The sequence below is a fragment of the Myotis brandtii genome, unplaced genomic scaffold, assembly GCF_000412655.1.
Source record: "Myotis brandtii unplaced genomic scaffold, ASM41265v1 scaffold931, whole genome shotgun sequence".
Taxonomy (NCBI): domain Eukaryota; kingdom Metazoa; phylum Chordata; class Mammalia; order Chiroptera; family Vespertilionidae; genus Myotis; species Myotis brandtii.
In genome coordinates, this window is record NW_005371843.1 from 2,420,704 (window position 1) to 2,440,762 (window position 20,059).

General features: G+C 39.5%; 1 protein-coding gene across 1 annotated transcript in view; it reads right to left on the reverse strand.

Moving 5' to 3' along the window:
- SNTB1 (syntrophin, beta 1 (dystrophin-associated protein A1, 59kDa, basic component 1)) overlaps positions 1-20,059 on the reverse strand; it is a gene marked incomplete at its 5' end in the record, with an annotated part of 197,402 nt that overhangs the window by 96,339 nt on the left and 81,004 nt on the right. The window contains one exon of the mRNA XM_014533034.1: positions 388-610. Coding sequence (XP_014388520.1) covers positions 388-610 — 223 coding nt within the window. The remainder of the gene's footprint in view (positions 1-387; positions 611-20,059) is intronic.

Genomic DNA, 20,059 nt, shown 5'->3' on the forward strand with positions numbered 1-20,059 from the left:
AGCCCAGTGAGGTGTATATCTCAATTATTCCCATTTTATAGATAACAAAGTGGAGGTTTAGTGGTTTGAGAAACTTGCCCTAAGTCCCATAAGCTGACTGTGGCAGACCCAGAGAAGACACTTAGGAATACACCTCCAATTCTTCATCTCTTTCCACAACCAGAACTCAGGGTGCCTATTCTTCATGAGGATGAAAGAAAGGAGGAGGAAGGATGGACCCTGAGAGGGAGGGAGGCCTGGCTTGAACACACACGTTGTCTCAGCATTGCCCTTCCAGGCTGTTCTTTGGGAACACGGAGCGCTTTCAGAACAGGAGCACAGCCCTGGCAAGGGACCGCACGAAACGTCAGCGGCCGAAAAGCTGCTGAGAGCTTTGGTCCTCTTTACCTGTTCTCTGGGTCGGCCAGGGCCATACTCCGAGTGACGTAGCACATCCTGAGGGGGATGCTCTTCCGGTCTCTGTGGAAGGAGAAGGGCTGCGAGGACGATGCCAGAGGGTCCGAGGAGCCACTCCCTAACCGCGGGGATTCGGGCGGAGGCGTTTCCCATCCAATCTCCGACACAGGGGAGCCTTTCTTCACGTAGGGTGTGGCTTCTCTCATGTACTTCACTGCAAGCAAACAAAGACAAGAAGCTCTTTTAAGTACAGCAGGGTGGAATGTGTGGAAAATCTGATTGAATGTTTGAAACTTGCATTAGACAAGCTCTTCATACTGGACCTCTTAAATTCTAAACAAGATTCAGAACTGTTCCTCACATAATAGTTACCCTGTTATTGAATTTATATACCAACGTGGTTTTTAGAACGTGAGAATTACTTTCAGCTTTTTTCAACTAGGGCAGCTTCTATCTTTTCTGACTATAAGTTGCATTCTGGGAAATGGGCTGAAAAACAAATGGGCAGAGAATGAGAAAGCATAACTTAGACACAGGGACTCTGGGTAGCCACATTCACTGTCCATGTCATCATTTTTCTGTTGAGAAACAACAGGCTTTGTCAAGTTAATAGATAGTGCTAAGAACATATGTGTAAAAAAATTGCACAGAACACTTATTTTCTATTGGCAAAAATCTATAATAGCAAAAATATTAGATGTAAGAGCTGAAAACAGGAACAACCTAAATGTTAAAAAAGGACAGATTAAATAAATTGGAAGACATTCATATTTTAAAAATGAGATAATAGAGATGTTGATATAGAAAGACCTGTAAGGCCCTAGCCAGTTTGGCTCAGTGGACAGACCATTGGCCCTTAGACTGAAGGGTCCTGGGTTCGATTCCCATCAAGGGAACATACCTCGGTTGCTGGTTTGATCCCTGGCTCTAGTCGGGGTGCATGTGAGTGGCAACCAATCGATGTATCTCTCTCACATTAATGTTTCTCTCTCTTCCCCTTGCTTCCACTTTCTCTAAAAATCAATGGGAAAATATCCTCGAGTGAGGAATAATAACAACAACAAAAAGATCAGTAAGATCTATTATTAGTTTTAAACAAGTAGAGAGCAGAACATGTATTGTAATCATTTTATGTATAAAGTCATAAATATATATGCTTGTATGTCTACAACTATTTCTGGATAGAAACACAAGAAAATGTTAACTGTAGTTAGCTCTCGGGAGGGGAAATAAAAGTCAAGATGCTGGAGAAACAGGCCTTTACTAGTACTATTCCTTTATTACCCTTTGTACATTTTCATGTTTAGACATATGCATCTATTACTTTACAAAATTTAAAGAAACAAAAACAGTTTAAGAGTTAAACAGACTTAAATTCTGCTTTTTGATGTTTTCTTGGCCTTAAGAAGTTACTTGCCTATTCTGAATTTAAGCACCGTCTAAGTTGACAGGGCAACTAGATTCTTAGAACATGCGGCATAAACTTCCTTCTATGGCTCATGGTCTGGTTCTCTGCTGTGTGGGGAGGACTTGACTAATTATTACAAGCTAGAGGCCCAGTACACAAAATTCATGCACAGGTAAGGTCCCTAGCAGCTGCCAGCCAGGGGTGCCTCCCTTCCCCTGGCCGCCTGCTGCTGCCACAGTTGCTGGCCCCGCCCCTGGTCAAACTTCCAGGTGAACTCCTGGTTGAGGGGAAAATTTGCATATTAGGCTTTTATAATATAGGATGGCAGTGGATTGGAATGGGTGCAAAATAGGGGGCATTTCCTCTAGACCTTAGATGATTCAATTCTAGAAACTAGTACCTTCACTGTGCAAGACATAGAGCCAGGCTTGGCCAGTGTGGCTCAGTGGTTGAGCATCCACCCATAAACCAAGAGGTCATGGTTTGATTCTGGGTCAGGGCACATGCCTGGGTTGTGGGCTCCATCCCCAGTAGAGGGCATACAGGAGGCAGCCGATCAATGATTCTCTCTCATCATTAATGTTTCTATCTCTCCCTCTCCCTTCCTCTCTCTGAAATCAATAAAACATAGTAAAAAATAAGTAAATAAAGACATAGAGCCAGGTTTATAAACATGGCAGAAACACAAAACACATAGATTCCATACTCAGGAATTACAAAGTCATGGGTGACTGTAGTTGTTGCTGTTGATGTCCCATCCGATCCTTTACCAGTGGGGCTGTGTGTTGGCTGAGACCAACTCATAGCTGTCCCCTGCTCTGGAGGACTGCTCCTGGCCCAACAGAAGCCTCCCTGCTTTGGAGACACTAGGGCTGCTGCCCAACCCCTCGGACGGAGACACTGCTTCTAGGGAGTCCCACCTATGACATCGTGACATAAGCCAAGTATATAAACTATGGCACATGTTTTATACAGGAATAAAGTACCTTTGAAGAACTCATGAGAAAAATGGATCGAGGAGCACTAGTAACAGATTAGGTTCATGACAATTTATAAGCAGACCAAACGTGCCCACAGGCATGCAGTATGGATCTATATTGGGAGAACCTATCCTAGGTATTAAAAACAGCTATATTAACTCAAGACAGAGGAGATGTCACTTAGCACCAACACGTATTTGAAAATACAATTTCGGGGTTGCCGAGAACTTGTTAGCACAGGATGCAGTTACAGAAGAAGAAAGGTGATTCCTGGCCACTGTATTTTAAGGAATATTATTTGTTTCTTTGTAATATATTTAAAGAGAAACACAGACATACCTAAGAGCACATGTTGAAAATTTAGGGGGACAGATTTAAGTTGTCTAAAATGGAAATAAATAGATCTGTTTTGAAGATACTGAATTTTCCATGTCTAAAAATAGCTTAGTAGAAGCTAAAACACTGTTTAGCTTTGTATATTGTAGAGCTATACTTGTTGACATATAGGGGATTCAAGAACCAGCTGAGATCGTTTGGAGAGTATCCTTTGCTTGTATTATCATCCTTCTGGCTGAAGCAGGGGGCATGTGTTGTGAAAGTGAGATTCCAGGATGCTTCACGGAGTGGGTGGTATTTCAAGTTGGCCTTAGAGCAGTGATGGCGAACCTATGACACGCGTGTCAGAGGTGACACGCGAACTCATTTTTTTGGTTGATTTTTCTTTGTTAAATGGCATTTAAATATATAAAATAAATATCCAAAATATAAGTCTTTGTTTTACTATGATGGCAAAGATCAAAAAATTTCTATATGTGACACGGCACCAGAGTTAAGTTCGGGTTTTTCAAAATGCTGACACGCCGACGAGCTCAAATTCGCCATCACTGCCTTAGAGGGAAGCTAGGACTTTAAAAAGTAGAGATAAGAATCACAATCCAAAATTTAAAAAAAAAAATAAATTTTAAAAAACACACAAAGAATTGCAATCCTTTAATATAATGTACTCTGGTTTATCATTTTTATTGCAATTCCCTAGGAAAGGAAAGTTGGACCTCAATTTGGAAGAGGGCTAAAGAAGGAACATTTGTCATAAACCTAGTGATGTGCCAAGTATGGAACCCAGTGCTTTCCTCCACTTTCCACATTTAAGCTTCAAAATAACCATTTAAAGCCCCACTGTATATATAAGAAAACTAGGTCCAGAGAGAAAATGGGCAAGGCATCCTTCATTTATTGAGTATCCACTTATCCACAAGCAACAAGAGATTACATTGCTATCCCCTTCAGATCCTGCAAGAAGGAAATGTCTTATAGAGCTACTTTAATTGTGGTGGGCACTAGGAGTTTCACATAGGTTATCCTTTGCAAAACTAATATTATTTCACACATCAGCACACCAATGCTCAGAAGTTAGCTTTTGTGGAGTCATGTGGCTAGTAAGTGGTGAAACTGGGGTTTGATTTCCCAGAGATCATATTCTTTCATGGAATCTGGCTAGCCCACTTAGATGAAGGATGCAAAATGAGAAGCTAATAGGTTTGGATTTTATTCTATAGGCAGTGGTAATAGCCATGATGGTCTACAAGCAAGAAAATGACAGAGTGAGAAGTCAGCTTTAGAGAGAACTCTTGAAGTGTGAGATTGGGTGTACTAGAGGGGAGAACAAATTAGAGGTAGATCTACCAGTTACTGAGCCATTGGGGATTACTGCCAGAGATAACCTGAGCAATATATAAGGTGTGAGGAATTCCAGAAATGTGTGGCTTGATCCATTCATGGGCAGAGGCATGGAAAAAGGCAATCTTAGCCGGGAAGCAATTATTCACCAAGTAGCCACTCCCTATGTGGCACACAACTTGGGGGAGTTTTAAAGGAGAGAAGACTTAGTAAGAAAGGACACCCCATTGGAAATGATATTCAACTACCAACTGAAAATAAAGACAGAGAAAATAAGTTAACAAAGTAGGCATGATAATTTAAAGATTCATTCATTCAGCCAAAATTCACTAGTGAATTTTCATGTGCTGAGGACTGTGCTGTCCATGAGACATGATAAGAAATGGTCTCAGATTAAAAGAAGGTTAATCCTAGAAAAGGAGGAAGGGAAGTGGGTAGACTTATTCTTTCATTAAATCTAGACCTTAGTTTTAGGAGGTTCCAAGATGGACAAGCCTATGGGCCTGGTAATCAAATGCAACCTTTTCTGGAGGAAGGCAATTTAATCCTAGGCTTCCAAGAGTCCCTATGAATCATTTTCAAGGGCAATGAGCAGCATAAAATTGAAGAAATTGTCGCACAAAAGGAAATAAGTTTCCATGAACAAGAATTAGTAAAAATACTGGTAGCAATAGCAGTCCCACACAGACTACAAAGCCACAAGTATATTTACTATGTGTGAAGAAACAACTGAAAGCTCAAGAGAATCATCTAGAGATTCTTTTTTTAAAGTGACCTAACAGATTGGTAAAGAACCAAATAGAATATCAAAATACTGAGAGTGTGATCTAAGTCAGGGAGGGTAAGGTGTTACCCAAGACTAGATTTGATTGCAATAGGTGCCCCAAATTACAGTGTATTAAATAATATAGAGGTTTTTGTTTCTTTTACCAAAAGTCTACTGTAAAAGAAAAAGGCAGCTAGGGGAACTCTACTCTCTGAAGTGGTCAGGGCCTCAGATTTCTGCTCCCTTCATGCCCTGCAAGCCTAACCTGCCATCAGATGGTCCAAGAAGGCTGCTTGGGTTCCAGCCATCACAATCAAATTCCCATCAATAGAAAGAAGGAAGACATGAAGGACACACAATCCTTCCTCCTTTAAAGCCATTTTTTCTGAAGTTGCTACACCAACCCACTGACCAGAATGTAGGCACATGGCTACTTCTACATGGAACAGAAATTTTAACTCTGGACAGTCCTTTGCCAAACCGGTTTAAAATTGGTGGGGAAGGGAAATGATTACTGTAAAAGAAGAAGAGAATCGATATTAGGGGACAACTCTCAGGTTTTGACACAGGGAGACATCCCTAATTTCATCAGCTTAACACACTAGATGTTATAACACATAAATACAAGTAAATACATTGGAGCAATTAGTAAAAAGCACAATGACTAGGTTCCATGAACTTTGTTAACTCACTTGATACTCAGAACCACCAGTGGTACATTGCAATCATCTGCATTTTACCAAAGACACTACGAAAGGGACTAAATCATGTGCCCAAGTTACAGAGCTAGAAAGTAGCAGGTGCATGAGTCAAATCCAGGCAACCTGGCTCCAGAGTCCTACTTTTAACCGTGAAGAAAAACTTTCTCACACTTAAGAAAAATTAATTGGATGTGTGTGTGTGTGTGTGTGTGTGTGTGTGTGTGTGTGTGTATTTAAGCCAATGTTTTTATGTACTAGGAGAAAACATCCAATTAAGAGGCTATTGCCTGTAGCATAAGAGAGCTTAATTTTGTAAGCTTGAACTATTAAACTATGGCATTTCAATAAATCCCTTTTAAGATACTATAATATGTATTCATGATAGTTTGACCTGGCAGAACTGAAGAGCTAGTGTCTGCATAATTGCACCTCCATGTGCATACAGACAGTCATGTCAGGCGAAGAGCGGTTTAAACCCATCAAGAAGCAGCCAGGCCCGGGTTCGAGGTGCCTCATAATCAGAAGTAATTAATAACCCATGCCCTTTCTGGGCATCATGAATTAAAAACTGTGGTTGAGCAATTAAAATTCCAATCTTCAGTTGTAAAAGAAAGGGGAGGAGAGCAGTAAGAAGTGGTCTTCAAACCAATAATACACCAGGTCACTTTCAATATGTTTCCAGTTTTTTATCTGAAGGATGGGCAGTTGTGAAGATTTCAAAAGAACATTCAGTAAAGCCCAAGTTTGCAGAGACCCCAAGTTACAACAATTAGATCTTTGTTGGGCCAGCCAGGTGACATTTGAAAGGAAAACACACACAGGCTACTAATGAGGAAATGCTTTAGGCAAATCCAATCAACTCTCCTACCAGACAGGTTTCTGAGGAGCCAGAAAGTCCCTCTGATATATGCAAGGTTTCTTCTTAAAAAATAACAAAAAAAGGGGGGGATTTCCAGATCACAGGAAGGAAAAGAAATATTTTATTACTGTACAGGATGTGAACACAAAATGTATATTTCCTAATGTGATTAAGGGAAAAGCTGGAGGCAAGAAATCAACCTTCAGCAGATTTAGACCTTGAGTGGAACTTTCAAGCTGGGGACACAGCTCTGTGACTGTGGGATTTGCTGCCAAAATGCAATCTAAGACTTTCCCTTAATGACATTTCCTAGGTCATCTTAGAGAGGAAAGATGCAGAGGGAGATCATCAATATTTCCAAAAAGACCAAGAAATGATGAAAGTGGTAATACAAGCTTCTCAGAAGCTACAGCTAATCCTTCAGGAGGCTGAGTGGGGAGGTGGGAAGAGAATTGGCCCTGGGAGTTGGGGACCTGGATCACAGTTCCAGCCTGCTGCTAACTCGCTCTCCAGCCCTGGGCAAGTCACTGCACCACTCCGACCTCATTCTCCTCCCCTGTCAAGAGAGGGAAATAAGGTCCTTACCCTTCAAACAGTCTATGATTCTTTGGGAAGACATTAAAAAAAAAAAGAATCTCATCTTACTGGTGGTGTCAGCATCAACAAATAGCCCTGTCAAAATGTGTGCCGAATTCTTAGGCCTGAGGCAGATGTGTCTTCTGACTTTTTCCCAAACCCTACAGACACCTGATAAATATGAAAACAAGCCTACTAGCTGGGAAGATGTACTCAACTTACTTGTCCTTTGGTTTGGCAGAGTTGTCTAAAAGAATCTTTGTTTTCATCCACTTACCACTATTTAGTCCTCTTCCATTCCACCAGGTGGGTTCTTGATGGTAGGATTTTAAAAGACGTTTGAAGGACCAAAGGGCTCTCATGAGGTCATAAGGGCATCATGGGTAAGGATGCTGAGTCTCAATATGTGGAGTCAGGAGTAGAACCAACTGGATATGAATTGTAGAGCAACCTTTGGCCTCCAAGTAAATAACTATCTCACAATTGCCCTACTTCAGATAGTGCAGTCATTCAATGAGACCTGCCTTGATCCTTCAGCTAAGTAAGACCGTTGTCTCCAGAGATGCCAGCTAGACCCAGGGAAAGTATCTTATGAGACTTACAACCACCCAGAAGTAAGGGATTGGTTTAGTTACATTAATTCAACAAATGTTTAATGAATTCCTACTATAGGCAGGGCCCTGAGTGTTAGGTTACCCCAGTGAGCATGACAGACTGGTGCCTAGCCCAAGGTGCTTACATGTTAGTACATGTGCATATTGAGGGGGGGGTGGGAGATGGACATTAAACAAATAGACAAATACAGGACACTGTCCCTAAAGAGACACACCAGAGGACTTGGCTCTGTCCCAGTTCACGCAGAGCCATTCACAATCTGGCCTCTGTCCAACTCCTGTCCTCATCTCAGCTAACTACCTTAGTCACCATAGTCCTCATGCCAGCCAGAGAGAAATACTGTTTAATTCTCTGAACATGCCATGTTCTTTCTGCCTCTGCTTCTTGCACATGCAATTTCCTTTGCATGGGAATCTTTCTAGAAAATTCTTCTCTACACCCTGTAAGTCTCAATTCAGGTAAGACCTCCTTCTTGAAGTCCTCCAGGCATGCCTCCCTTCAGGTTCGTGACCACCTCCACTGATATCAACTGCATCAGGACATAAATCTGATGGTGCTGGCTCATGCCATGCAAGGCCCTGTGCTGATCAACTTGCACGCATTTAAGATGTGTGGGTACCCATTTGCACATAGGTGTCTCTGGTGGAATCATAACATCCTCAAAGTTGAGGGTCTCCTTTACAGAAGTTAAAACGCTAGACTCTGGAGCCACACCCCTTAGTTTCAGATCTTGACTTTGCCAACTGTGGCAGTTAGTTAACTGTGAGGTTAAATTTCCTTAACTTCTCAATGTCTCCATTTCTCCATCAGTAAAAATGGAGATAAATAGTAGTTCCTACCTCAGAGAGTTACTGTAAGAATTTAATGAGCTAATACATACAAAGGGCTTAGAACGGAGTCTAGCACGTGGGGAATGCTCATTAGCGTTGGAAAAACAAAACAAAAAAATTGATATTCACCTCTATACCACATCAATTAAGACAAACGTCTGGCTATAAAACATGGACTTGTTGAGAAAATGAATAACAAGGTTAATAGGCTTTCCAAGATCCAATTCTTTGCATATCTCTTCTTTGGGAAGAGGAGTCTCAGAACTGAAGTAGCAGAGGTCAGAGCATCTGTCGCTTGTCCAAGGTTTCAAGACAAAGAAGGAACAGATGAGGGGGCGGGAATTCCTGTGCAATGGGGGTTGGAGCTTTTTCTGTAAAGGGCCAGGTAGGAGATTTGGGGGCTTTGTGGGCCTTAGGATCTCGGTTGCAACCACTGCATTCTGCCACTGTCACATGAATAAGGCCACAGACAATATATAAACCAATCAATGTGGTTGTATCCCAATAGCACTTTAAGTTATCAGCAGAGGGTCTGATTTGACCTGTGGCTGTAATTTGTCAACTCCAGCTTTAGAACAATAATAATAACTAGAGGTTATTGACTACTTACCACATATTGAGCCCTACTCTAAATGTCTGAAGAATGTGGCTCAGTGAAAAGCAATTCCATAAAGTAGGAATGTTATTATGCCTACCTTATAAGCAAGGGGGGCGTGGCATGGAGAGATGAGGTGACTTGCTCAAGGTCACACAGTAGCATTGGCAAAGCTGGGATTTGAACCATCAGCCAGCTCCAAAGCCCCAGGCCTGGTGGCTTCACCACACTCTTTTCTTGTGCCCTGGCTGCTGCCTCTACACACGGCCAGATGCTCATGCCTGAATCCAGTCTGTCCAACCACAAAAATTTTAGCAATCATGCTTTTAAGAAGTCCATTTTGTCTGAAATGTTTTTCTTCTATTTCTTTTCTTATGTTACACCCAAATTTTACCCCTATAATTTGTATTCACTGATTATGGCTCTACTCTGCAGAAATACACAAAGCCTCTTGAGCATCTTGTAAACAAATAAAACATAAAATATGAATGTTTGGCTTTATAGAAAGAAACAGACAAGCCCAGTTAAAAGGAGGCTGCAATTACTGGTCAGATATATCAGGCTCCTGGTCCGCATCTCTCAAAGGGTAAAGGTGGTGATGGATGAGCCTATTGTTAAACAGGCCTGAAAGATGTTGCTTTTACTTAGATGGGGGCTTGGAGAAACAACCAATGCCATACATGACAGAATTAAGACTTTAAGAGTTTCACACAGGCCCAAACTAAAAAGATAAAATACAGAGTGGGGCAAAAGTCAGTTTATAGTTGTAAGTACGTGAAACACAGAATTTAGTCTTGTACTATTATTTATTATTGTATTATTTTCCATAAGAACAATTGTAAACCTACTTTGCCCCACCCTCTATAATAGGGATAAGATAGAGAGGTCTCTCATTGTATATTCAAAATAAAATCATTGTAACATACATGTACATATATGTAATTTTATTTTTTTATATGTTTTTTATTGATTTCAGAGAGGAAGGGAGAGGGAGCGAGAGAAAATCATTGATTGACTGCCTCCTGCATGCCCCCTACTGGGGATCGAGCCTGAAATCCAGGCATGTGCCCTGACTGGAATCAAACTGTGACCCCCTGGTTCATAGGTCGTGTTCAATCACTGAGCCACACCAGCCAGGCGATGTTATGAAATCTAAACGAGGAAAATGTATTGCAAGGATACCAGTCTCTTTTATGACTCTATAAAAATCATAAGGGCTTGAAAGTATCACTGCATTTATTCATTCACTGCACATAAATTAAGCCACACTGTGCACTTTGTGGGACTAGACATTCCAGGGGGAATAATCAGTTGGACATTCAGTTTCCTGCTTCTGAAGGTTTTCTAATCTGCCAGGGAAGAAAGGGAGTTGCCATAGAATTAATCTGGCCATGCACACACAGTCTAATATGTATTCATCAGGTAATAGTAAGAGCTGAGAGGACGTGGATTAATGATGTGATGGACTCCATCCCTCAACAATGTGCCAGCAGGCCCCTCCCCAGCACAAATAATCATAATTTCTCTTCCTTGGGAAAATACAGTAGCTATTTTAACAGCGATACCCTAACATCTAAAGATAGGAAGTGAGTAACGGGCAGAAAGGATGTCTGGATGCTCACATCCTCTTTCCTAGACAGAAGAGCATACGTGAATAGGATTCTAGGTCAAAAGCAGGAAGTGCTGCTCTGACTTCCTCCTTGCAGGTATCTCTGTAAATTAAACCTGTATTGTTCCAGGTGTAGCTTGGTAATAACATCCTGCGAATCAAACTTCAGTAAATTTGCAGTTACTTTTCAGTGGCAGAAGCCTAGAGATATAAAGTAAACAAAATACCATTATCAAGGGCAGATCAGTCCAGGTCTGAGATTATTTTCCCCACCCTCTCCCAGATATGCCACAGACCCAAAGCAATCATGAGGCATCTGAAGGTAAAGGGGATGGTGAGGGGGGCTTTGCAACATCAAAGACCATCAAACTCAACAATATTATGAATACCCGCTATTTTGAAAGCGCTTTACAGCTGAAAACACTTCCACGTGCACAATCTCATTGTATGCTTATTGTCATCCCATCTGAATTTCGCATCAACTGCAAGTCCTGTGAGAGTCTGTGCATTTGCTTGTGACTTCCCTGGCCCAGGGTCACATCCTAACTTTCCCCATCAAATCCTCCTCCCTCACAAGCACTCATATGCACACACAATTGCATCTTCCTCCACAGAACTATGCCTATTGGATTCGCCAGATGTACTGGATTTTCTCCTCAAGGCCAAAGTTGTCTTGGCCTTGCTTACAACTCTTTGGGGAAAGTCACTGCCAAGAACTGTGAGAAATAGGTCAGGATGACAGAGGAGAAGCCTAAGCAGGCTTCTTGGATCTGACTCTCAGAGCCAGGAGAATATTGCCTCACAAGTTTTTCCTCTAAACTTCCAGAAGCTTCAGTTGCCTCTGAATAGTTGACAGAGGTGCTTGTTTTTCTTGTCTGTTTGTTTTGCTTTTTAAAGAGGTAAGGAGGGGATGCTGGTGAGCATCAGCATGCAGATACAATTTCATATAATAAACAGACCCATAAGAAGGTTTAATAATAAAAAAGGTGGCAAACTGAGGTTCAGAGAGCTTAAATATCTTACTTCAAGTAAGAAGCAGACTTGGAATTTGAACCCTCATGTTCTAAATTGAATATCTAATCTAATAAATTGAATAACCACAGCTGTAACAATACAATTGGTTCAAGTGACATGGAGACATAGGCTGCGCATCAACTGAAAGTCCTGTGAGAGTCTGTGCACTGGCTTGTGACTTCCCTGGCCCAGGGTCACAGACTAACTTCCCCCATCAAATCCTCCTCCCTCACAAGCACTCATATGCACACACAATTGCATCTTCCTCCACAGAACTATGCCTATTGGATTCGCCAGATGTACTGGATTTTCTCCTCAAGGCCAAAGTTGTCTTGGCCTTGCTTACAACTCTTTGGGGAAAGTCACTGCCAAGAACTGTGAGAAATAGGTCAGGATGACAGAGGAGAAGCCTAAGCAGGCTTCTTGGATCTGACTCTCAGAGCCAGGAGAATATTGCCTCACAAGTTTTTCCTCTAAACTTCCAGAAGCTTCAGTTGCCTCTGAATAGTTGACAGAGGTGCTTGTTTTTCTTGTCTGTTTGTTTTGCTTTTTAAAGAGGTAAGGAGGGGATGCTGGTGAGCATCAGCATGCAGATACAATTTCATATAATAAACAGACCCATAAGAAGGTTTAATAATAAAAAAGGTGGCAAACTGAGGTTCAGAGAGCTTAAATATCTTACTTCAAGTAAGAAGCATACTTGGAATTTGAACCCTCATGTTCTAAATCTAATATCTAATCTAATAAATCGAATAACCACCGCTATAACAATACAATTGGTTCAAGTGACATGGAGACATAGGCTAAATTATTTTGGCTAATGGGTAATGAGTTGCTATTGATGTCCGGAAAATCTATGGATATTGGGGGTTAAATTAATAAACATACTCTGCAATGATTATATCAGAATTTGAACTGTCAAAACAGTCCACATCTGTCATAAGGGAAATATATAAAGATAGGATAGGTTATCTAAAAACATAGACCACCTCTGGAGTGTTTGATAAAGTAAAAAGAGAGAACAGGAAATCAGCATTCTAAATAGAAGAGGAAATAATAGACACAAAAGAGATTTAAAATAACATTTGACAGAATTATGATAATAAATTTGAAGACTTAGATGAAATGCACAAATTTCTAGAAAAAAAAAACTTACTACAACTGACCTAAGTAGAAATGGGAAGTGTGGCTAGTCCTATAACTTTCAAAAAAAAAAAAGGAAACACTCGTTAATATTCTTCCCACAAAGAAAAGACCAGAACCAGAGTCTAATAGTGAACTCTACCAAATTTTCAAATAATAGATGATTCAAATTTATTTTAAACTATTTCAGGAAACAGACCAAAATAAAGCCAAACACTGGTTAATATTCTTCCCACAAAGATAAGACCAGAACCAGAGTCTAATAGTGAAATCTACCAAATTTTCAAATAATAGATGATTCAAATTTTAAACTATTTCAGGAAACAGACCAAAATAAAGCCTCCGCAATTCTATGAAGCCAATATAACATTAATAACAAAACCAGAGAAGAAATATTTCAGAAAGAAAAATTGCCAGCCCATTTCATTTATAAATGTAAGTGCAAAAATTCTAAACAAAATAGTAGCAAAGCAAGTCCAATAATATACATAGAAGATGGTTCGGGGGGAGCTGGGGACCTTCTGTAAGAGGGTTTGGGCAGACTGCCTCAGGGTGACAAAATTTAAAGTATATAAAGATTCTTCAAATTTATTAAAATCATTCAGTATTTAACAGTGTTATTTACTTTATGGTACAGTTCAAGTACTCTTTCAGCCTACAGAAAACTGTTGAGTTTCATTCCTAGAGTCAGTAAACCATACCACTATTGTCAATACACAACATCATGAATCACAAAATGGATTGGAAATATTTTTCAGGCTGTTTATTCCAGGCTTGTTAAAACTCTGGTTTAGTCTCTGACAATAAATACCTGAGTTCCAGTGTTCTACCACAACCAGTAGTTTCTCCTTTGCACAAGTCAAAAACATTTCTGATTTAGATTCTTCTGTTAAATGCAGGCAGCTATGCCTTAAAATATTTTCAGGTGATCGTTTTGAGATTCATATTGGTACTTAGGCAAAAATTGCCTTTTAAAATATGTCTAAATATTTGCTAAATTGAACATTTATAGCAAATACAGTAAGTCCTCACTTGACTTTGCCAATGGGTCCTTGGAATCTTGGACTTTAATCAAAATGACGTATAACAGAAGAAATTTAATCATAGGCTAATTGACATAAACAAGAGTTAATGTCTTACAGCCTATTTCTGGTCACAAAATATCAGCAAACTTCTAAATAAAGTCCCAAAACAGCCCTGGCCTATGTGGCTCAGTTGGTTGGGTGTCGTCCTGTGCACCAAAAGGTTGCAGTTGGATTCCTGGTCGGGGCTCAAGTCTGGGTTTCAGGCTCAATCCCTGATGGGGGACAAGGGGTGATGATACCCTCTCACATTGATGTTTCTCTATCTCTCTCTCTTCCTCTCCATTCCTCTCTCTTTAAAAATCAAGAAACTATTCTTTAAAAAAATAATTAAAATAAAGACCCAAAACACTTCTAATATTAAATACTGAAATTAATGTGAGCTAGACATATATTTAAGAAAGATAAATAAAAACAAGTAAGATAATGATTTTCCAACCTACTTATTCCAGTTCAAGGTCATAGCCCGCGCCTATCCTGTCAGCTCAGGGCACACAGCAGGCACCACCATGTACAGGATGTCCTATCATTCCAGGGGGCACTCACCCTCACGCAGACTGGGACAATGCAGACCCACCGATTCATCTCATGTGCACATCTTGGGATGTGGGAGGAAACAGAAGTCCCAGGAGAAGACACACATAGACACGGAGGAGAACATGCCAACACCACAATGACAGTAGCCCAGGCTGGGAATCAATTTTGTTTTCCTCATCGTTATAATGAAACAACATTGAATGAAAGGACAAGATTCAAGGACCTGCTGTCTGTGCATTACATGTTTTAGCCCCTATTAACTGCGGCTTAAGAGGTCAGGAAGTTCCATGGAGGCATTTGTGAAAGAATACAGAGCATAAGCCAGAGTGGCCTGACTCGAAAAAGTTTGACTATATTGGTTCTTGAATAACCCAATAAGCTTCCTGTTTAGTTTGAGCTTTCCCTTCATATCACCCACAACCTCCCTCCTCTTCTTTCCTGCTCCCAGATTAGATCAGGGAACACAGATAGTGTTTTAGAACAGGAGGAAGGTTAAGTCATCTGTTCCCTTCAACAGCTGCTTCCCTTTTGAGCTTTGATCTTGACCTTTTGCCCTTTGTTTGGCTCTGGGCTGTCTACAGAGAAGGTGGGAGACATGGATGACTTGCAACATAAGAAAATATAACCAAGGTTGGAACCCATTAAATGGTTCTAGGGTATTACACACCCTCCAGTTCCCTCTGTCCTTCTTCTGTGCCTGTTTGTTTTGGTCAGGAAGGACAGCAGGAGCTACCATTTTTGGTACACATTTTTTTCAATACCAGACACTCTACATATATTCTTTGGTTTAATACTTATAACAGCCCCATGAGGTTCGTATTACAAGATGGGAAATCCAGGCTGTGAATTACAGATTTAACTCTCTCATTGTCCATCATCCTGGACGTCCAGGCTTTCCTCTATGCAAATGTGCCGTGGAAACAGTAGCTGCAGATGTAATCAGGTGTCTGGAACCAAAGAATTCAAGGTATTTCTCATGGAAAAATATAAGTGCTTTACTTTCTACTGGACTCCCAGGCATTCAGTCTTTTTTCTTTTTTGTTCAACAGATAATGCTTATCTATAATATATTACCTTTTTTCAAAATTAAATTCATTGGGGTGACATTGGCTAATAAAATTATATAGGTTTCAAATGTACAATCCTATGATACATCATCTGGATATTGCACTGTGTGTCCACCACCCAAAGTCGAGTCTTCTTCTGTCATCATATATTTGACCCCCTTTACTATCCTCTCACCACCCTTCCTTCTGGTAACATACTGTTATCTGTGTCTATGGTTTTGTTAGTTTTTTCTTGTTCATTTGCTGCTTTCAGTTTATATCCCACATTTCACTTAGCATAATGTCCTCAAGATCCATCCATGTTGTTGCAAATAGCAGTATTTCATCTTTTCTTATGGCTGAGTAGTATTCTGGTGTATATATGTACCATATCTTCTCTATCCAATCATTTAGTGAAGGACACTCTGTTGTTTCCATGTCTTGGCCACTGTGAACAATGCTGCAGTGAACATAGTGGTGCATATATATTTATGAACAAATATTTTCAAAATTTTTGGTAGATACCCAGAAGAGGGGAGATACCCGGAAGAGGGTATCTGGGTCATATGGTGACTCTATTCTTAATTTTTTGAGGCACCTCCATACTGTTGTCCACAGTGGCTGAACCAATTTACACTCCTACCAGCAGTGGATGAGGGTTTCTATTTCTCCACAGTCTCTCCAACACTTCTTATTACTTGTCTTGTTGATAATAAACATTCTAACAGGTATGAGGTGGTATCTCATTGTAATTTTTTTAAATTTTGTTTTATTGCTTAAAGTATTACAAAGAGTTCTCATTGTAATTTTGATTTGCATTTCCCTAATAGCTAGAGAAGTTGAGAATATTTTCATATATCTGTTGGCCATTTGTATGTCTTCTTGGGAGAAGTGTGTCCTCTGCCCATTTTTAAACTGGATGGTTTGTTTGGTGTTGATATTTATGAGTTCTTTATATATTTTGGGTGTTAACCCATTATCAGAGCTGTTGTTTGCAAATATCATCTCCCATTTGGTTGGTTGCCTTTTTTGTTTTGTTGGTGGTTTCTCTTGCTGTTAGAGCTTTTTAGTTTAATACAGTCCTATCATTTATTTTTGGGGTCAAATTCATTTCTAAGACCAAGGTCCATACGTTTAGTACCTATGATTTCTTCTATGTAATTTATTGTTTCAGGTCTTATATTTAGGTCTTTTGAAGGACACTCTGTTGTTTCCATGTCTTGGCCACTGTGAACAATGCTGCAATGAACATAGTGGTGCATATATATTTACGAACAAATATTTTCAAAATTTTTGGTAGATACCCAGAAGAGGGGAGATACCCGGAAGAGGGTATCTGGGTCATATGGTGACTCTATTCTTAATTTTTTGAGGCACCTCCATACTGTTGTCCACAGTGGCTGAACCAATTTACACTCCTACCAGCAGTGGATGAGGGTTTCTATTTCTCCACAGTCTCTCCAACACTTCTTATTACTTGTCTTGTTGATAATAAACATTCTAACAGGTATGAGGTGGTATCTCATTGTAATTTTTTTAAATTTTGTTTTATTGCTTAAAGTATTACAAAGAGTTCTCATTGTAATTTTGATTTGCATTTCCCTAATAGCTAGAGAAGTTGAGAATATTTTCATATATCTGTTGGCCATTTGTATGTCTTCTTGGGAGAAGTGTGTCCTCTGCCCATTTTTAAACTGGATGGTTTGTTTGGTGTTGATATTTATGAGTTCTTTATATATTTTGGGTGTTAACCCATTATCAGAGCTGTTGTTTGCAAATATCATCTCCCATTTGGTTGGCTGCCTTTTTTGTTTTGTTGGTGGTTTCTCTTGCTGTTAGAGCTTTTTAGTTTAATACAGTCCTATCACTGATTTTTGGGGTCAAATTCATAAAATCATTTCTAAGACTAAGGTCCATATGTTTAGTACCTATGATTTCTTCTATGTAATTTATTGTTTCAGGTCTTATATTTAGGCCTTTGATCCATTTTAAATTATGCTTTGTATATAGGTACAAACAATAGTCTAGTTTCATTCTTTTGCATGTGGCTTTCCAATTTTCCCCTCACCATCTATTAAAGAGGCTTTATTTTCTCCAATGTATGTTTTTTACTTTTTTGTCAAAAATTATTTGCCCAACCCTAGTCGGGTGGCTCAGTCAGTTGGAGTGTCATCCTGTACACCAACATGTCGTGGGTTCAACTCCCAGTCGGACCACATAGCTAGGTTGTGGGTTTGACCCTGGTTGGTATGTGGACTAGAGGCAATGGACCTATGTTTCTCTCTCACATGGATGTTCCCCATCCCCCCACCCCCTCAATCAATAAACATATCCTCAAGTGAAGATAAAAAGAAAAAAACTTTATTTGCCCATATACATGCGGTTTTATTTCTGGGCTCTCAATTCTGTTCAGTTGGACCATGTCTGTTTTTCTGTCAATATTATGCTGTTTTATTGTTGTTGCTTAGTTGTATAGTTTGAAGTCATGGAGTGTAATACCTTCAAATTTGTTTTTCACCCCTCCTCAAGATTGCTTTAGCTATTTGGCATCTTTTGTGGTTCCATACAAATCTGTAGTCGGGTGGCTCAGTCAGTTGGAGTGTCATCCTGTACACCAACATGTCGTGGGTTCAACTCCCAGTCGGACCACATAGCTAGGTTGTGGGTTTGACCCTGGTTGGTATGTGGACTAGAGGCAATGGAACTATGTTTCTCTCTCACATGGATGTTCCCCACCCCTCTCTCTCAATCAATAAACATATCCTCAAATGAAGATAAAAAGAAAAAAAACTTTATTTGCCCACATACATGTGGTTTTATTTCTGGGCTCTCAATTCTGTTCAATTGGACCATGTCTGTTTTTCTGCCAATATTATGCTGTTTTATTGTTGTTGCTTAGTTGTATAGTTTGAAGTCATGGAGTGTAATACCTTCAAATTTGTTTTTCACCCCTCCTCAAGATTGCTTTAGCTATTTGGCATCTTTTGTGGTTCCATACAAATCTGATGATTTTTTTTTGATCCCATTTCTTTAAGAAAACGTCCTTGGAATTTTGATGGGGATTGCATTAAATCTGAATGTTGCGTTGGGTGATATGAACATTTTAACTATTCATTCCAGGGGCACAATGATGGTTCAAGATATACAAATCAATTAGTGCAGTATACCATATTTACAAAATAAAAGATAAAAATCATATGATTGTAACAATAGATGCAGAAAAACCATCTGATAAAATACAACATCCATTTATGATTAAAACACTCAATAAAAGGGGTACAGAAGGAAAGTACCTCAACATAATAAAGGCCACACATGACAAAACCTCAGCTAATATCATACTTAATCGTGAAAAACTGAAAGCTTTTCCTGTAAGATCAGGAACAAGACAAGGATGTCCATTCTCACAACTCTTATTCAGGATAGTACTGGAAGCCCTAGCCAGAGCAATCAGGCAAGAGAAACAAATAAAAGGCATTCAAATTGGGAATGAAGAAGTAAAATTGTCACTTTTTTTGCAAATGGCATGATTCTTTTTGCAGAAAACCCTAAAGATTTCACCAAGAAACTATAAGCAAATAAAGTTGCAAGATACAAATTCTAAGTACAAAAATCCATTGCATTCCTATATACTAACAATAAAATTTCAGGGGGAAAAATGGAAAAAACCAATTCCTTTTGCAAGTGCAACAAAAAGAACAAAATAGCTAGGAATTAACAAGGATGTGAAGGACCTATATACTGAAAACTACAAAGCATTATTAAAAGAGATTGAAAAAGACACAAAGAAATGGAAACATATTCTGTATTCATGAATTGGAAGAATCACTATATTACCTTTTAGGATAAACCTACAAATCATGCAGAATCGGTGACCTGCGCAGGCTCAAGAGGTCTCTGGTTTATAATAATCAAATATTTGTAGTTTAATATGTTATAATAATAGAAGCAGAACCTGAAAAACAAAATTTTACCATCTAAGCAATTTATTCTGTTTGTCATGTATCAAAAAAACAAAAACAAAACAAAACAAAAAAACACACCAACAGAACAAAACCAATAATAGAACTTTTCTTCTTCCTTTCTCGTCCTTGGTTGATGCCCAACACTATTTAGATGGACATTCTGCTTTAAGTAAGTTCACCCACATTAAGCTATGAACTAATTAGTTCCAAGAAATAAGTCCTTCTAGATCTAGAATCATTTTCAAACATTAAGACATATT